The sequence below is a fragment of the Aphanomyces astaci genome (assembly GCF_000520075.1).
Source record: "Aphanomyces astaci strain APO3 unplaced genomic scaffold supercont1.50, whole genome shotgun sequence".
In the NCBI taxonomy this organism is placed as follows: Eukaryota; Oomycota; class Saprolegniomycetes; order Saprolegniales; family Verrucalvaceae; genus Aphanomyces; species Aphanomyces astaci.
The window spans coordinates 244,074-264,000 of record NW_009798313.1 but is presented as its reverse complement, the minus strand read 5'-3'; the positions used below and the strand labels follow the sequence as shown (position 1 = coordinate 264,000).

General features: G+C 49.8%; 1 protein-coding gene across 1 annotated transcript; it reads right to left on the bottom strand.

Moving 5' to 3' along the window:
- Window positions 1-6: 6 nt before the first annotated feature.
- On the bottom strand, window positions 7-19,897 carry H257_13688 (hypothetical protein). The gene is made up of 30 exons (XM_009841311.1): window positions 18,371-19,897; window positions 17,751-18,020; window positions 17,250-17,679; window positions 15,551-17,056; window positions 15,101-15,343; window positions 14,604-15,040; window positions 14,294-14,494; window positions 13,553-14,246; window positions 12,743-12,946; window positions 11,999-12,410; window positions 11,033-11,702; window positions 10,320-10,887; window positions 9,593-9,972; window positions 8,950-9,281; window positions 7,772-8,366; window positions 7,032-7,514; window positions 6,532-6,957; window positions 6,344-6,469; window positions 5,888-5,993; window positions 5,617-5,841; window positions 4,867-5,561; window positions 3,203-4,270; window positions 2,829-3,017; window positions 2,552-2,739; window positions 1,816-1,983; window positions 1,150-1,523; window positions 798-1,064; window positions 553-611; window positions 235-416; window positions 7-176 (listed from the first exon to the last, which is right to left on the bottom strand). The coding sequence occupies exons 1-30, from the start codon at window positions 19,853-19,855 to the stop codon at window positions 44-46; spliced, it is 13,116 nt and encodes a 4,371-aa protein (XP_009839613.1). The 5' UTR covers window positions 19,856-19,897; the 3' UTR covers window positions 7-43.
- Window positions 19,898-19,927: the final 30 nt, after the last annotated feature.

The following is a 19,927-nucleotide window of genomic DNA, read 5'->3' as shown; positions in this document are numbered from 1 at the left end:
ACAACAGTACACAACAACACACTAGTACATTACAAGGAATGGTTTAGTCGTCCAACTGACTAAGCATCGCCACGCCTCGTGCGACCCAGTGTGCCTCGGGAAGGTTCGTCGGCAGCCGAATAAAGCAGATAAAGTTGGTCGAGTGTCCGGTTGTGGACAGCGTGCCGCGGCGTTCGCTAAACATGCCGGCGTCAACATCCCCAAACATTAGCTTATATCATATATCACTCGTACCTGGTTTTATACACGGGGCAGTTGTACGACTTTTTCGGGACAAGGTCGCTCTTTTTCGACGGCCGAAACCACAGCACAGGACCGCTGGTAAACAGAATCTTGGGCTGGGATTCCGTGAGCTGCCCTTCCACTTTATTCCACCGGCAGCCTTCTAGGAACAGCCCACGCACATATACCCCATCCTACAACGTATACATATATTCAGCGAATGTTTCATCGCTGAATTCGACGCCCTCCCACATCGTACGTAACGGTTCAAAAGTAGACGTTATCCCACTAGAATACAGAATTCCCGTCGTGAAGTCGTCGCAGACTCACCTTAGGTCCGGCAGCATATTCCGATCGAGGCATGGCTTCGTGGTCAAACGCAATTTGATCTACGATATCGTTATGCATTCGTGATTCATACGCATATCATGGTAGCATCCTTCAGAACAACGACATCAACAGCCCCACATTTGTCCTCAAGAACACTGACCATCATAAACAATAACATTCAATGGATCAATTACGTTCTCCGTGACACACCATGCAAAATGATATATATATCATTTTGTACGGACCAATGGGAATCGTGTACCGCCTCGCAAAGTTCTGATTCGCGCCCGTCAAGAACGCCTGGGTAAAGAAAAAGCCCGAGATCCAAAACACTGGCGGGGGCGCGTCTTGCAGCCATCCGTTGAAGAAACAAATCCGTTCGAGCAAATCACTCACATAACTCGCCAGCGGTTTCAACGACGGGTACGACTTGGCGATCCACATGGCGGGAATCTTTCCGTAAAACAACGACAAGCTCAAGTTTTCCAGCTCGGCCGACATCACGACCAACCCTATCCCGTTCGTTGTATGAGGGGGATGGATGGATACACATTGTTTGCCCTTTCACGTGTAATGTTGTATATATATATATGTCACCTTGAATGGCTTTGCGGACATTCTTGAGCGACAACCGCACGACGGCGAGGAGATTGTTGAACCGAACGAGTTCTTGGCACAGCACCGTGTTCATGCTTTCGTTCCACTTGACGGGGTATCGAATCGCAGCTAATTCCATGTCGTAGTTGTCTGGCAGCCGACCCAAAATGTCGGCAGCCATCGCGTCCACCGTTTCTTCTTGACTTAAACCCTTGGCGTCACCGCTGCCAGACGATGATGACGACTGCGTGCGCAGAATGTTCGCACACAAAATCGTCGTTTCGTTCTGGTCTTTTGTGATCGTGGCGTTGTCATGAAGCCCAAACACATTGGGCGGGGCCACCAGCGGCAAACCCTCGATGAACGTGATAAATCTAAATGAACCACATCCATGATTAGTATCCTCATTCTAATGCGAATATTAATAATTGCCATTTTTGGGGAATTGTGGAAGTCGCCGAGAAATCGAGCAAAGCCGATTGATTGATTGGATACAAAGAGCTGTGAAGATTGACATGTGATTGGCTAAAACGAATAAATATTCCCCAAAATACCCCTTAATCGTAGATATATATCGTATTTCGCAGGTCAGGCAATTTCAGCTCGAAAAGATGAGTACAACCAACGCTATTTTTGGTAAAACCCAATATAAATAGTGTACGGTACCCGTCATAGGGCAAATCTGGTGGCACCACGTATTGCTGCCGCTCGTCAAAGCTATACGTGTCCTGGAGCACGTCGGTAGTGTAAAAGCGTCCGAGTAAACACGCCAACGTCCGGCGATCCTTGTCGTCGGTCACGCGACCCCCGTAATTGCACTCGCCCGTGCAGTACCTATGTATGCATATATATTGAATGATATATAAATATTGTCAAATCGCCTCGAAATCACAATATCAAAAATTTATAGATAATAAAACAAGTTCTATAGACATCAGTATAATAAGTATATTTTGTCTATTTGATATTATTCCTAATAAAATAATAATAATATTATTAAAAAAATCATTTATATCTTTTAAATTAACCAATTAAAGCTTAATTATATACTTGATGTATATATAAAACAACCTAAAGTTAACGGTAAAAAAACTTTCCAACCAAACACATTAATTGACCGTAACGATATCTAGGTAATTACTGGAGCCCTGAGCAAAATCTAATGTGTTTAGAAAATTAAAAAACTGCCTAATCCTATCAAATCATGATCTATCTAATTTCTGCCAATATCGATTGGCAGAAATTCAAAGACACAAATATACTATTCTTTGTATAGTATAGTTTGTACAAATTTAAATAGGAAGAAATGGATTCGAATGCTATTTTTTACGAAATGACTCATAAGTCCAAGTTTGGGTGAAATGCACAATATACATGTATGTAGGGTAATCATTTGTAGTACCGAATAGCGCCCCACGGAATGACGTCGTTTTCGTCGACAAACATGGCGAGCTGTCGCGTTGAAATACGCAAATCGGACTCGTTGAATTCGTACTGAATGTTCCACCCCAGAGGTCCAAACTGACGACGTTCCCGCACGAGCGCATGGAAAAAGCAAAGCGCGTACAGCAACCTGCGGAATTCCCCTCCCTAAATCCATTCAAACGATATAATTAAGTGCTCAGGGTATTTAATATTTTTCAAGGATGGATGCATGGGATGTGTACATTATTTATTACCTTGTTGACAGACTCGAGAAACCCTGGCTCGGAGATCGGATCCAATAGGTATGACCCCATGAGGTTTGCGCGAAGGCCTTGGGGGGGCTCGTTGGTCATTTTCACTCCGTTTTGAAGCACCGACGGAGGAAACACTGGCGACGGATACGTCGTGCACCATAACCGGAATGTCGGGTGCGTCGCGTCGACCTACCGAGATGACCATGTATTTGTATTATACAAAGTCTTTCTCAAAAGCGAAGAGCCCCCCCCCAACATATAAACGAGATCCCCTTTAACCACCCTTGAATGAAACCCAGCGTAATCAGTATATATATGGTGTCTTTCCAAAAGAGTTGACCCCCCAACATATATAAGAGGTCCCCCTTGCGTACCTTGATGCCTTCGGTGATCCGTTCCAAGGTTGGCATCCACGACGGGGCCAGATGACAGTTCTGCAGCACGACCCAACTGCCTGTCTCCATGGCCAGCGAAATCATCCGCTCGGCAATAGGCCCTTGGCCTTGCCCAAGCGAGATGGTGTCGATCTTTTGCTTGGTGGCGTCGGCAAACTTGAGCACGGAACTGATGGGGTCGCTGCCGGGGCTCAGGATAAACACGAGAGGGCTCTGGACGCTGCTGTCACCATAACAAAGCGCCAGGTCGAACGGCGGCGGCTTGACAAACGACTCGCCCATCGTCACCACGACAAACTGCTGGGCCGCCACCACGACCAAGTCTGGACGAAGCACGCGGATCCCGAGGAGGCGGCGGAACGGTGTCGCAGTCGCAAACGACCCCGGAAATGGCAGCAGGTGCCCCGTCGGGCTGTCGTAGATGCCCTTCCATTCAACGTGATACGTCTTGAACTCGTCCACTAGGCCTAGGTAGCACGGCATGTTGGCCAGTCGAACCAGCTCGTTCCATTGTTTTTCGCTAAACCAGTCGGCACAGGGGTTGGGGGGCGGAATATCAGAGAGGGCAACGCCTCCCGTGAGGAAAAAGTACCACTCGGCGGCATCGATTTCGTTCCGACCTTGCATGATGGACACGGTGAGGAGGAATGAAAACATGAGCTTGTCCTTTTCCAGCAACGACCGGCAAATATTGCGATACAGGGAGAATGTAAAGTGCGTGTCGAGGACGTGCAGCCGCTCGGCGAGTTCAGCGCTGCGCTCGCTCTGCTGTATGCTCAAGATGAACAAATTGATAAACCACGATAGCGAGTACTGGTACACGGGCTCAATGTTGGCCAGCTGATCGATGCAAAAGAAGAGCACTTGCGACGCATAGGCCACGGGACGGTACCCCTGGCGGACTGTGTCGATCTCCAACTCGGTCGCTTCGGCAATCACTTGCTCGGATTTGATTTGATCCGCCACTTGCTTGCCCTGGTTCATCGTGTTGATCGCTGACTCGTCTTCGAGAATGTTGCCTTCGGACGACGACAAGATTTGCAGCGTCTAGCCACATATTACAATACACGTTCGATCGGGTTTGTCAACGTTTTATAACGTTATATACAACGTGTGACAACGTAATATTGTAGTGCTTATTCTACACTGTTACGATATGGAGAATCAATCCACACAACCAAATGTGCAGAAGCATCGACAGAAGAATTTAGCCCATCCGAATGCAGGAATCCATCATCAACCACGAATTAGTGTGTGACTTCAATTAGTGTGATACCAGTCATCACAGGACGCCTTTTTATATACAAAATTCAATACAAAGAATCGATCGATAGAGTGGCCGAATCAGCACAAAAGTCCAAAATTGGGGTAAAAGGACAATGCCACGGTATATACATGTATTGTCAAGTCGATTCAAAATAGGAGTGGGATGCGCTCAATCGAATGAGCAGCACCATATCAGCCATCGACAACCGATCGATCAATCAAAATCCACAACTCGAATCAAGTAGCCACTCAAATCCACTCTTCGACCAACCTTTCAAGATTGAATTAGGGTGTGAATGAGATTAGTGAAACAATCGAATCGACAGATGATTTGGCGAAAAAAACAGCACAAAAGGCCAAATTTGGGGTAAAAATACCTTGTCCTCAATGTCTTTGAGCAGCGCCTTGTTTTTTGCGCTTTGGACAATGAGTTTGTTCTTTTGATCTTCCAAGTCGGGGCGTTCTTGCGCGACCACAATTCCCAGCAGCTGGTCTTCCAGCCCCTGCGGCGTAATCATAAAGTTGAGCAGGGTCACTTTGACCGACACTTCAGGCAAATAGTGTGGGTTGCGTAGTTTGGTCGTAATGTAAAACCGAAACGTCTCGGCGTACTCAATGTTGGCATCCCCAAGCCGGATGAACAACGTCCCGCCTTGTTTGAACGTTTGCTTGAGCAGCAACGGCTCCAAGCTCGGATCGAGCTCTTCGCCAATGTTTTCCAACAGCACGGGGCGACCAAACTGCACGGAATTCTCGAGCGTCCGCAGGTAGTCGCCGTCGGTGAGTTTGATCACGTTGAGTCCGTTGTCGTTCTCCATGTTGCGAATCCACTTGTTGGCTTGGCCTTGCGGGTCAATCATAAGCGGCCACCGTCGCGCGTTGAATACGACAATGCCGTTGTCTATGCTAAACATGTCGGTGGGTAGGCCGTCAATATTCCACTTTCGAATCTGCACCGGGTCCCCCAACGTCCCAGACAAGGACGGCAAGTCGCTGCATGGAATCGCCAGCGTCTTGCATCGTGCGACCCATGCAGTCACGGCCTGCGCTCGATACACGGACGTGAACGGGCCTAAGCATTAATGATCAAGGATAGTTACTACAAGCACTATAGATGGCAGACGTACCCAGATATGCTACAATCCCAGCAGAAATGAGCGCGTCGCCCGTGAGTTTGGTGTACTGAATGGCCAGCTGCGCGCTAAATTCCTTCCATCGGATCTTCTCGCCGCCCAAACTGTCGATCAACGTGGCCGCACGCACGAGCTTTTTGCCCGTGAGGTCAATTTGCCCTTCTAGAGACACTTTGGAATCGGTTGCGTCTTTGAATGCTTTTTGCAGCCCCGCCAACCCTACTCACCATGTCAGATAGGCTAATTGCAGTGGATAATATAGTACCATCCTCGACCTCCTTGAGCCGGCTTAACTTTTCATTCAAACTCGCCATCGTTTCTTGGAGTTGTTTCTCCGCCGTGGCCAACGCTTCGCGTTTCGGAGCCACGACCTACGTTTTCACGACAACATCAAAGGCCGTTGCTTGCATTTAGGTAAGTAAATCGAGATAATTGCTTTCGATTGTAGCCACCGAAACAAATGTGTACTATATATTATGCATTCGCTATGAACTTCCAAAATTCGCGTGGTATTTTTCTCTATTGAATCACGCTGGAAACTTCTGATTGGCTGCAAACATTTGTGCTTTCTGTAGGAGCCACTCAAATCCACTCAATTTTGGATTAGCCAATAGGGATGATGATTCGTGATTCGATTCAACTGCGAAATTCGATTCCACAAAGTCTGGATATTTGTACCGAATCCATAATACATGTATATATATATATCATCTTTGCTCACCTTGCTGACGTTGTCATATAGGGCCATGGCGTGAACCCACTTACACAGCCCCGCCGCGGCTTTGGAGGCCTTTTCCGCCTTTTCCGGGCTAAAGTTTTCGTCGGCAATGTATTTGGACACAACCACCTATTCCGTCGCCAAAAGAAAAACCCAATTCCAACGTAAACTTTACAATGTAATCGACATACCTTCATGATTTTCGGGTCCAAGTTGTCCTTGTCAAACTTTTTAAGTTGCTGGATAAACGTCGAGTCACTGAGCATTTTCACGGACGGGCCCCAGTAGTCCATGATGCGCTTGCTGGGATCCCCTGGGTCTGGAATCCGGTTTGGCTTGATGCCGAGCATCACACACACCCCTTCACACACAAGTTTCACTCCTCCAGGGGGGTTTGCCATCGCCTTGACTTCGTTGATTTCAGATGCTTTGATCGTGTCCAGTGCCTTTAGCGCCTCTTCCAAGGCTGGCACGGCCTCGGCCAGGTCAGCCTCAACGCTTGCCTTTTGGGCTTCACATTCCATCTTGGACGCGTCAGCGATTGCCACATCCGCCTGCACTTCGGCTCTTGTTTTCTCGACCCCAGGCAGTTTCGACTGAATCTCTTCCATGAGTACCTACGTTCGTGTGGATGGTGATGATTTCGTCCATTGATCAGCGCTATTTGTAGTTGTGAAACATGTAGACATACCGCCGTATCTTTGGTGGATTTGTCCAGAATCGGCTGCATGTCGACGAGTTCTTTGCGCATGACGCTGACATTGGCTTCGGCAAATTGAATCTTCTCCAACCCAACTTGATACCGCAGCTTGGCCTTCATGACGCTGTCCCGTCGTTGGCTCAAGAACGACTTGAACGCTACGATGAGCTCCAAGTACGACGTCGGGGTCACATAGTTTTGGCGCCGAAGGCACCGAAGGAACAAACTGCTCAGCTCTTCCACTTGCACGTGAAAGTACTGACACGTGTCTACAATGCCCCGACGGATGCCGTCGCTCTCCATTTCCACGTCGCGCAGAAACTTCTCGGCCACGGCCACCAGCGCGTCTGCTGGCCACGCGGTAAACCAGTCGATCGTGCAGCAGTTGATCATGGACGGAAACTTGCGCAGCCGATCTCGAAACGCGTCGCCGATGGGGGAACACGCAAGTACAATGTGCAGTTGCTGGCGAACCTATGAGCAACGAGAACAGCAACACCATAAATCATCGGGGGGACGGAGGGAGGTAGTTGAGAAAATCAGAGGGGGGTAAGAAACTCGGAGGAGGTTACGAAGAAACTGGGGGGTAGTTCAGGGGGGTCATAACTTGGGGGTAGTTAAGAAATTGAGGGGGTAGAAAAAAAGCTTGATGGGGTAGTTAAGCAGCTGGGGGGTACTTAAGAAAGTTGGAGGGGGGGTATTAACGAGACAAATCGATGGTGTTTCGGTACCCGCTGGACAAAGAACGCATACAACTGCGTGGGCGTCATGTCGCCCGCCGCTTTGCCGTACTTTTCCTTGGCGTACGGCCGCACGCCTTCGCACAGCCCGACGCGTTCGTCGTACGGAAACAAGTTGGGAATTTCCCCCGCGTTGAGCATGTTGTTGATGTCTTCGACAAACGATTCGTACTTGATCTGAGTGTCGCTAAACAGAAACACGAGGGGACGGGCGCCAGTCCCAGCCGTCTTTAGCACATACTTCATGTCCTCGCGCCACTCGAGCATGGTGTAGTTTTTCGCGATTTCAATCTGCTTGACTTCATAGTCCATGATGAAAGCCGCGAGTCGCGTCAGACTCTGCCGGCCGCTGCCCCCCACGCCCACGAGTAGCGCGTTTCCCCGCGGCATCTTGAGCACCCGTGCAATGCGACTCAAGTGCTCGATCGCAAACAAAAACATGACCAAGTTCATGGGTTTACGAGACACGGCGTTGAATTCGCCCAAGTATGTATCCAAGCACGCAATTAACTGGGCGATGCCATCCACTTCGGCACTGCACGACACGTCGATTTCCTTGTACAGTCGCGGGTTGGCATCCGGGTCTCTATTATATATCATCGATCAATGCATAAACGATACACGATGCAATGTATCTAGTTGTCGATTCGAAATTGGAGTGGGATTCCCATGAGCAGAATAACCAAATCGGCAGACAATCTATCGACCAATCAAAACCCAGAACACGAATCGAGTAGCCAATCAAATGAACTCTTCGACCAATTCAACACTGAATTAGTGTGTGACTGAAATTTGTGTGATACTGGACGATCTTAAAAGTCAGGACAAAGAATCGATCGATGGATTTGGCAAATGAACACAAAAGTCCAAATTATGGGTAAAAGGACAATTTATGCTTCGAAACTCGAATGCCGAATGAATAGACACTTTGGACACAATATTAAATATAGCCAATCAGATTTGAGAATCGCTCCACTCTACGAGTATATGCCAATCGAAATAATGAACAGACCAATAAGAGAATTGTAAATGGTGTACGATAAACATATATCGTGTGCTAGACCATTGAACCAAGTCATCTGATCCAACCTCCCAAGCATACGTCGATCGTTTGGGCAAGACGTCCAAATTGACTGAATGGACAACAAGACAATCATGAACAGGTATACCGGTAGTCGCCAAAAAACAGGTTGCGCATATCCTGAGGGGTAATGGCGCCCCCGTTGTCTCGCCCCCGTTTCAACGACACAAACACTTTGTCAAAGTTGGCACTAAAGTGCTTGGCCACCATCTTGCGCTGAAACTCGCAAAACCACGCCCGGCCTTCGTCGTCAATGAGGCGGTCCCCAATCACCCGCAGCGATTCGTGCACCCACAGTTTGACCAATCCCGTGGTATTAAAGTCATCCGACGCAGGGATGAGCATGATGCCTTGGATTACACGCGAAAAGTCGCGCAAGTTGAACGTATAATGCGACTTTTTCGGCGTCGGCAATAGTACCTACATCATAATAGTTAATGGTTCAAATCTTGTGAAGTCCGTGTCGACGGTATTGTTTTGTTTGTTCTAAACTGGAGCGACATGGAGAATGAATCGACGACACACAACCAAGTAATAAATGTACACAAGAATCATCGGCAGAAGGATCAAAATAGTGTGTGACTTCGATTAGTGCGAATACAATCACCACCGGACACCGTTTTAGATGCAAAATTCAGTACAAAGAACTGATCGATACATTTGGCGAATCAATCACCACAGATCCAATTTTTGGGTTAAAGGAAAATATGTGTGTCTGACATTTTGCGTACTTTCATGGCGTTTTGATACGTTTCCAACGTCGCCGCCACGACCGCGTCCGCTAGCTTTCGGATTTCCGGAAGAAACGGCCCGCTGTTGAAATACCATGCGACGATGGTAGAGAATATCCGGACGAGCGTGGCATCGTCAAACTCGGAAAAGCAAAACACGTTGAAATGACGTTGGAACCGGGGGCTGATCGTGTTGCGCCCCCCCCCCGGGGGACCCATGGCCGTGACCACGATCGTGTCGACGATTTTTTGCCACGTCATTTCCTTGAGATCGTACCACCCACCCGAGTCGACAAATTGCCGCATGAGTTCGATCGGTGGCTGCGCGCCGTACGTTTCGATTTGAGGCATGTTGAGGTCGTCCACAAAGATGATCCCATCTAACATGAATGAGCAACGATATGAACGGTAAGCGATACAGAGAGACTGAACACATTGTTCTACATCCTACATCGAATTAATGAAGGAATGGATGGTCAGGAGGACACGTAGTAGTAGTCCCCCACTAATCAAATTGAAAACCACTGGCCACAACGATATGTCGTCGATAGACTAAATCCGGCGAAAAATGCCACCACGATAAGTGGATTGATCATCATCATTCCACACACGAAAGCGATATAATCACTGTACAAATGAATAGTCTAGGCGAAATATAACGAGAGCCTCATAAACCACGCCACAGTATTCATGTACACAAGATACAAGTATACACATGAGATCGCACCTTTGCCAACGGGGGGGCCGTACACGCCTTTTCGTCGCTTGTCCAACTTGCCGTCAATGATATTTTGGGTCATATAGGCCGACGTTTTCGCCGAGAACGACAGCATGATGACCGAAAAGTGCTCTGCCGACAGCTTCTCGTTCAAGATACCGTTGAGGTAGCAACTTTTGCCCGTGCCGGTGGGACCACACACGAGCACTTTGCGTTTGCACGTGACAAGTAGGGTCACAAGACACTCGAGCTGAGCCGTGTACGTCGTGGGCACAACGATCGCACTGAACGGACTGGCGGGTGGAATCGTATACTCTTTCAAAGTGTCCTCCCACCGAATCCACTTGGCGTCGTCTACTGCGTACATGTAGTCGTGGAGGTTGCCCTTGGTGGGCAGTGGAGATGCCAACGTGTATGTGTCAAATGCAGTGGGTTTGGTCCAGTTGCGAACTTGAAGTGCACGGCCAACAATCACAAACTTGGTTGTGAGTACTTGCATCGACTCCATGTACGCGCGCAGAAACTCACAAAAGCGCGTGCGCCCGTCTGTAGAGGATGTAGCTCCAATGGACCACGTCTAGTACACATCCCATCAATATATATGACAATACTAGTAGAACCCATAAAAAACTAGTCTATTCTCCAAGTGGTGGTGAAATACACTCAACACAAAGGTATGAAGGTTTTGATTTCCAGACGAATCGAGCATGCTTTGGACTTACCAACGCAAACACAAAGAGACTTTCGAGGTGCTGTAACCCCTTCTTCGTGCCCACATCCGCGGCCTTTACGTTGAGCATTTCCGCCTCAAAAATATGCAGCAAGCTTTGAATCAAGTTGGCGTCCACGGTTGTCGTGAGTTCAATCAACTCTTTGCGCACAAAGCAGAGACATGGTTCCACGAGCCAGCTCGTGAGAGTTCGAACGGTCGCACGCTGGTCGTCTGTTAGGTACAGCTTGCGATCCGTGGGATCTTTGGGGGGGATTGTCGTTAGGTCAAGCCATGAATCGACGAGGGGCTGCCACCCTAGCTGCTCGGGCTCCATGTAAATCATGCCGCAGCGGGACACCGTCGCAGGGGATGCCACCAGCAGATCCATCGGCTCAAACATCATGCTCATGACGGGACTCATGGCGATGATTTCGCCGCTCATGAGACAGAGTTTTCGGTTGTCGTCCAGCACCGTGTTCATGTTTTCAATCCACACAGCGTCCACGGGTCCATCGAACAAGAGCCACTTGCGGTCCGGGGTCGGAGACGTCGCCAGGTTCCGGTAGTTGATGGCCAGCACGCCGTCCGTCCACTCGTGCGACACGTCGTCGAATTGGCCGTACAGCTGCCCCATGGTCACACTCTTTGGATTGATCACAGACACCACCACAGAGGTGTACCTATGACGTAAACATCACGTCACGGTATTCAATTGATGATAAACAGGCATTACAAATGAAGGATTTAGGAGAGTACATGAAAGGGGGGAATCAATCAATACATGGGGGAAAGCAAGTCAAAGACTTGGAAATACGGGGATATGAATGGGATTTGTGATTGCAGAGGAAATGAAAGGGGATGATGATTGGAGAGTAGATGAAGGTGTGAAATAAATGGGAGGAAATGATAAAATAGGGGTTCTTCATTGAAGAGGAATAAATGAATGGGGTGAAATAAACAGTGGGGGGACTTGTACCTCACGTCATTTGGGAATTTTTTATGCAATGTGTCGAGCACATCAGCGAGCACTTTCCACGAACTGGATTTGCCAGAGAACGGCATGCCCACAACCATAAACCCGTGGCGAACGATCATCATTTCGTAGATTTGAATAACTTTTTCGATAAAGTTGGGTACGGCTTGCAGGCCCATTTGACTGCACACGTGGTGGATGGCCTCCAACATATCGGTGCGATCGGGGGGCTCCACGATGATACCCGGGAACAAATCTGACGTGATGCCGTTGAACAAGGGCACGTCGGGCGACAAAAACTTGGGCAAGTTGACGTCGATGATCGATCGCAAGACCAACGTATCTTCTTTCAAATGTCCCTCGCTTCGCTTTAGGTTCCCCGCCGCGCGTAGCACCGCCATGACCGCTCGCATACCTAGTCAAGATGTACACGTCGTGGGAATTCCAAAAAGGATGGTGGCATTGTTGATACTAGTAGGTATTAATATTGTTGTGTATATTCCAAACTGGAGCGACAGGGAGAATGAATCGACATAACCAAATAAATATACACAAGAATCTGCCGAAGTAGTAGTGAGCCAATCAAATTGCAGGAAACCAATCATCACCAACATTGAATTAGTGTGTAACTGAATTTAGTTCACCGAAGAATAACTTTTTACATACAATCTTCAGTACAAAGAATCAATCGATGGATTTGGGGATGATTCAGCACAAAAGCCCAAATTTTGAGTAAAAGGACAATACCATAATCGTAATGGGACTGGGAACTCAATTGCTCCGAACACAACGTGTAGGTGGTCGTGATTTTCTTGGATAAGGCACTGGCGTCCATATATCCGTACGAGTACAACATGATTTCGGCAATCATGCCATAATCTGGAACCATCATGGCCACGGTTCGAAAGAGTACTTTGAGGTTGTCGGGTAGTTCGGCTCTTCCGGCATACCCTACCAAGACGGCAACAAGTCAGCAAAATTGTCAATATTCGATAGTTGATCCTCTTCGCGATGGACACAGTAGTATACGAAATAATGCGGTAAGCTGTAGATCCACTGTGGTTTTGTGTATCGATGATCTGCACAACGAAATATATAAATCAGGAACTGAATTATTAATATATAATTCGATATAATCTCATATGAGTGATACAACAAGAATAGTTCAATGTCTTGTTCAATTTGAAGTACATGGTGCAAAGAGGCGACAAATACGGTAGTAACGTTACTAGTATACTCGTCGTTCAAACATCCAAGCAACGATACTACGTACAGCAACACACGACATATCACAAGTATTACATATTGTTGTGTATACTCAAAACTGGAGCCACGTGCCGAAGTTATCGACATAATCAAATGTGCAGAAGAATTAAGCCAATCATATTCCAAGAAACCATCAGTTCAACAACAAAAAACAATTAATTAGTGTGACGGACATCAACACAGCCGGACACGTTTTTACTTACAAAAATCAGTATAAAAAATCGATCCATGGATATAACTGTCCAAATGTTGCTCAAAGAACATAGCCACAAGACACGTTCGATACGGTACCTGGATTCATGGTAATGAATGGACAGCACGTCGGGTTGAGACTCAACAGCGTGCCTTCAAACATGAACGTAACAGCTTTTTGTGCTTTGGCGATTTGAATACACAGAACTTGCTGCGCGATCACTGACAAGACTTCGAGTTGGATGCGGTTGAACTCATCAAAACACGCCCACGCACCGCTGGATGCCAGTCCCTTGAAGAACTTGCCCATGGCCAAGTAGTCGAGCCCGTCCGAGCAGTTGGTGACCACGCATTGAATTGCAATCGCCTTGCCTAGATCTTTGGTGGTTTCCGTCTTGCCCGTCCCCGCGGGACCTTCTGGCGCGCCCCCCAAGTTCAAATGAATGGCCCCCATAAGCGTACGATAACACCGATCCGTGAGCGGCGTAATCACCAGCCGCATGGAATTTCCCAAGTATTCAAATGCATACAGGGCCAGCGTGTTGATCATGCGACACTGCATCGTGCCAGGCTTCCCAGTCAAGGCCGACGTGCCCCCCGCGACCCAATAGTACCGAAGTTGAGCGAGCCAATCAAATTCCGACTTGTCCGAGATCTTCTTGTCCACCAATTCGGCGATCGTGTCACGGTTGTGCACGTCCATGACTACAAGGGCGCCCAGCGTAATGCGCGTTAGCTTGGGCAGTTCGCCGCGCACGAGCTCAACCGTGCGCAACAATTCGGATCGAAGCATCTACATTCGCCCATTCAATACGACAAGCTATATATGACGTAATGAACCTGCAAATGCGCTTTCATCGGGTCCAAGTTGCTGCCCCCCACGAGGGCGGCTTCGGTTTGCGCGGTCCACACGGTCTGGTTGATGGCCAACACAACTTGACCGGGCCACTGCTGCACCCATTGCAATCGATCTTGCTTGGGGTAGTCTGCCATGCTCAAGTCCACGTGGTACGCCACGCTCTTGCGCATTGTCGTTTCCACCTACGAGTAGTCGATTATGGAGAGTGTCAAGGGGGCTAGGGTCTTCACACTCGACGCTATATACAATAAACGCGATACCTAAAAAAAATTAAAAAATATATAACGAGACCTCTTGGAGCCAAATTTCCACGTTGCCGCCCGTGGCGTTGGGGTTGATTTGACTTTGCGCAATCTTGTCAAACAGAAAAGGTACTTTTTCGTTCTCGGGACTTAGCATGGCCGTGATGTCCATGTTTGGCTGGAACTCCAACAAGTTGATCCCGTCAAACGCTTTCTTCAAGTGCGGTTGCACCCGCAGCGGGTCCTTGGTTTCGGCCAAAATTTCCAGTAGTTCGTCGTTCGAGAGGAAGAAAAACCGGGGAAAGTACAGCCGCTTCGTTTCCAAATATTCGTTGAGTCCTTTTTGAATCGTCTCGAGGTCGGCGTTGGACTGCACCAGCGTATCCAGCAGTCCCTTGCGCTGGGCAACTTTGGTTGCTTCCGGCTCGGCGATCGTGTCGTCCATATTTTGCCGCCACGTGCTGTCCACTCGTTTGAACAGCATTCCTACGTTGTCACATGCCAACGTTTTCAAGTCTGCCTTTCCAGCCGTTCATTTTGTTATACCTTCGGTGGGCATTTGCCGCATGATGTCGTCGCTACTGAAAATAGGCTCCAAATACAACCACGTAGCTTGAACCTTGAGCCATTGGTCGGTAATGTCTTGAATCGATACGAGGATTTTCTCCCATCGCCCAATGCGCTCCAAGTATGGCTTGTTGTACCGGCTGCCACGTATCGATTGAATTTTCACCATGTGGTCGTCCAGCTGTTGCTGCATTTCATCCGTCGCACACAAGATGGACGTGCCTATAAGATATCGATAGTATCAAACATACATATCAAATAAATATATATATATATATATATATATATATATAGATCGTCAAAACCCCCAAGGGCACTTTGAACGTTTTTTAAATTTATATATATATATATTTGCTATTTAATATACCACGACCAGCAACAACCAATCAAAAGATTGAACGCACATTGCACTTTGAGGACGTAAAGTACCTGTGGTGCGATATGGTTTTGTATGGAACTCGACACCTTCCCACTCTCGCTCCATCTTGTCCAGGGCTTGTTCGAGCGAGTACTCCTTGGCAGCGCCGACGCAAATGTCCTCGATTTGGGCCGTGAACTTTTGCAATCCGACTTCGAGCATGTGGTTCAATGTCATGTCCCCCGATGGCGGGTGCAGGTTGAGTTTTGTGATGCCTTCAATCTCGTCCCAGTGTCGCGGACACAGCGCGGGCGTGCAGATGAGATGCATGAGGGGAACGTGGCTTTCCAGCATTTCATCGAGCATCTTCTTGGCCTGGCGAGCGACCGCCACGGGGGCGTCCAGGACGTCGCCTACCTTTTCACACTCCTTGATCACTTTGACAATGTTGCGGCGGAATCCGTCGGCTTCTTTCTCGGCGTCTTCAGCATTCACCAGGTATAGAGGCTGGCCACGCCACAAGTTGATTTGGTCGGTGAATTGAGCGACGGTCGTCCACAGTTTCTCCATTGGCATGAGCATCTCCTGCAACTCCTTGATCATCTTGTCGTTGTCGGTGGGGGGCGTCATGTCGAGAATCGTCTGCTGGTCTCGGATCTTTTGCGCTTCGTCGTCAATGTCTGCGATTAACTTCATCACGGCCTCAATCCGCTTGGTGACGGCGGCCGCGTCCTGCATGTTGCCTGCTTCCCGCAGCTTTTCAATCTTCTTTTGGCACGTTCCAAACGTAGTTGTGAGGTGTTCTTGCCGGGCATCGACGACCAGCTCAAGCTCCCGTTTTCGATCTCGCTGGCGCTCAAGACTCTTGCGCTGAAAGTTGACCACCGTGTCTGGCCACCGAAACGTCATAAAGAACAGCTGCACCTCCTCCCTTGACATTTGAAACGCGTGCTCTTTCAGGAACCGCACCGACACGCACACGTTGGTGTACAACTCGTCGTGCAACGCCGCGAACGTGGCCATGCTGGAGTCGTAAAACGTCTGCAACGTCTTGAGCTCGGCCGAGTCGAGCGGGTCCGCCATCAGCGTCTGCACCGTTTGCTCGTACGTTTGGCCCATCGCCGTCATGCGGCGGATGTTTTCCGCCGACGCGGCCGCCAACAACACATGCGACAGGTCCTTCACACGCTGTCGCAGCACGTCCTTGGCGTCGACGCAATACACGGCAAACATGGGAAAGTAGTAGTGATCTTGAATCAATGACTGGATCGACGTGTCCAAGTCCTGCAGCGCCTTCAACTCGATGCCAAGCAAGGCCAAATCCAGAGGTGGCAGCTCCACCAACAACGTTAACCGCTGCTCCAACGACCCGTCTAGCAACACTTGAAATGGCATGAACGCGTCCAGAACGCGACCGGCTTGGGCTAAATGGGTGGTCATCGCAGCGGCAATTTGCTTTTTCGAAGCCACGACAAACGAATCATCCGACGTGAGCGTACATGGCCCTAGCACAGCCTTGTTGCGAATGCGAGCGGGAACGCTGGTCTGGGCATCGATGCGAGGAAATATGCTCGCGGCTACAAATATAAGTGTCAGCACCATGCAGATCAAAAGGTGAAAATGTGGCTAGCACCAACTATATATCGGTACGATCGATGCACAAGCAAAAGCATCAATATCAACAGGGACCAAGTAGAGATCCATTCCCCATAACCATAGTGATTCCAACCCAACAAACAGTATGCGGACATGTTTACTACTACTACTTGCCTTCGACCAACAGTGTCACACATGCTAAAATTCGCTCTTGGACGACCGACGCAGGCGGGTCCAATCGAACCAAAGCCGACCCCGACGCCAGGTGCAAGTCCCCCGTGGTGGACGCCTTGGAGGTCGAGGTACACACAACCTCCAAGGCGAGGATGGCCTCGCCGTAGTCCTGCGCACACTGGTCAAAGAACTCTAGAAACGCAGTCACGGACGCATCCACGTTGCTTCGCAGCTGCCGCGACATGAGCACCGACGCCGCGTTGAGCACGCCAATGTGGTGATTGTACAGAAACAAATCGTCTTCCACGAGCACGTCGTTGTCGTCATCGGTGGTGGTCACGGCGTGGCGGTGGTGGGGGTGGTTGGGTTGATGGGAATGCATCGACCGAAATGACGCCAAACTGGATTGGTGGCCCCCGGACGCCAGTTTCTACACACATAATACGCCCCCCGACACTACGTGAGAGAGGAAAATACAACAACGATAGTGTACAACCGCACCATGCCATTTTGAGGTTTGCTCGCGGGGGATGCAGGGTTGATAATCGACGACGGTGTCACAGCCACCACGGGAGGCAAGCACGCGTCCACCTTTTTCGCACTCGAGGTGATCCAGTGCGTGCGCAGACAGTCCTTGACGACTTCGACGCGGCGAGTCATGTGGTCGACAAAGCTGGCCACGGTGCGAGGCAGCGACGCGCGGAACGACGGCGACTGCACGTCCGTCCAAAGCAGCTGCGCATATGGCGTCCAAGGCAGGCCGTCTCGGCTCTACACATGCAAGAGAAACTCTAGACTTGGTCTTGTAATGGTACGCATAGTTGTGGTTGTGAAGTCAAGCGAAAAAACGAGACATTTCATAAGTGTGACGTATCGCCCGCATAGAATACAGCATACATTACGCCGCATAACTTGGACGACTATCCACGACGACTGAATCGATTGTATTGACAGCGACTTCATTCGTCGGAACAAAAACGAAATGCAACCATGCACACCATACACACACAGAGAGATTCAGCAACTTTTCACCACCTGACCTTGTTGTATAGTCTCAACATATACTCGAGTTTGCATTACATGGCCTTTACACAAAGGTTCAAGCAGCATAACAACGGTACCTCCCATTCCGCCGGTGGGCCTTCAAGCAACCACTGCGCCTGCAGGGACAGCAACGCGGGATCTGCCGTATGTAAAAATACTTCGACGTACTCGGCGCATTCTTTCACCGCGTCCCGGTTCACATGCGTCTGCCGCAGCACGCGCCACTTAAACGAGGAGTACAAGTCACTGGTCCACCACTGCGACGCTGCGTGCAAATAGGACGGCACGATGCCCATTATCGCAGCCTGGCGGTCGTCTAGAAGGGCATATTGCACCATGGCGCGTGCCACGGCGGCGGTATAGTCGACGTTGGCTTCGTCTAGCATTGCTCCAAGCATGGACTCGCAAATGGCGGTGTGTTGCGCGAGGAGGTCGGGGACGTGGCGGAAGGCAGGCGGGGGGAGCTGGAGGCGATGGAGGATTTCTACGGGCCACCGGGGGTTCATGGGCGTGACACTGGAAACGTTGGCTTCGACCGCTTTCCAAAAGTTGGCTTTGGTCGATTGGTACAAGTGGGCGTCGACTTGCAACGTGCGGGGGGTGAGAGGTTCCAGCACGGTTTTCGCCTTGACGTGGAAACTATGATGATGGAGAGTCGACGACTTGGGCAAGTTGAGGCGAATCGGATCACGCTTGGTGGGGCTGTGCGTTGGGCTGGGTACTTTAAAAGTATGGCTGGCGTTGGACGAGTTGACATGCCGGCTGAACGCTCGAGAGCCTTCGGGGAAAAGCGATACTGGTTTGGTTCCGCCGTCGGATGAAAGCGACGGCAGACTTTCCGCATTGGCAATTTCGTCGTCGCCAACACTCGACATCCGGTGGCCTAGCGTCCGCTCCAAGGCTGGAGACTTGGCGATGAATTCCCGTTTCTTGGGTGAGCCCGCGAGGGGAGTTTGCTTGTCTGGCTTTGGATGCGCCACCAACATATTGGCCACCCGTGCAACCTCTTGCTTGGTCAATGCGCGGGACGTGGGGGTGTAGTGGCACCCAATGCGATCGCTCAGCGTGCAGTACGTTCGCTCTTCGTCGCCAAAGGAGGAACCGCTACTACTACTACTACCCGCTCCACCGTTCAGAAACGAACCAACGACGGGGGAGGGTTTGGAGTCTAGGTGGGCGAACGGACTGCTGGTGCTACTGGGACGTCTGGAGCCATGGAACGACCCCAGGGGCCCCAGCGCGACAGCAAGATTGGGGCCTACCGGCAACGTCTCCAACGGGTCGCTCGACGTGTGCTTCTTGAGCTTTTTTCGAATCGGACTTGACGAACTGCCACCCTCCAATCGACTCGCCAGCGAGCTCTGGAGAATGTCCAGCCGCACTTTGCGCACCGGACTTCGCTTCAGTTCCGTCGTGGCTTGCAACAACGGGTCAGTCAACGGATCCACACGACCTCTCGACAGCGCCTTGAACGTCTCCAGGTCGTCCCACGCTTCTGGCGATACTCTAGCCGACGTCGGTTGTTGCTGGTCCGATGGAGGAACCCCGCCGCCGCTGCTCATGATCGCGACACACGCTCAGCACGGTGGTGTCCTTTCACGGGGTAGGTAGTATCGGATACGTAACCGTAGATG

Excerpts from the sequence above, each read along its gene's own strand:
- H257_13688 (XM_009841311.1), bottom strand. The coding sequence starts at position 19,855 with ATGAGCAGCGGCGGCGGGGTTCCTCCATCGGACCAGCAACAACCGACG. Across the intron at positions 18,021-18,370 it reads GCCCACCGGCGGAATGGGAG|AGCCGAGACGGCCTGCCTTG; the intron begins GTACCGTTGTTA and ends TTGCATGTGTAG. Across the intron at positions 4,271-4,866 it reads TCAAAGACATTGAGGACAAG|ACGCTGCAAATCTTGTCGTC; the intron begins GTATTTTTACCC and ends ATATGTGGCTAG.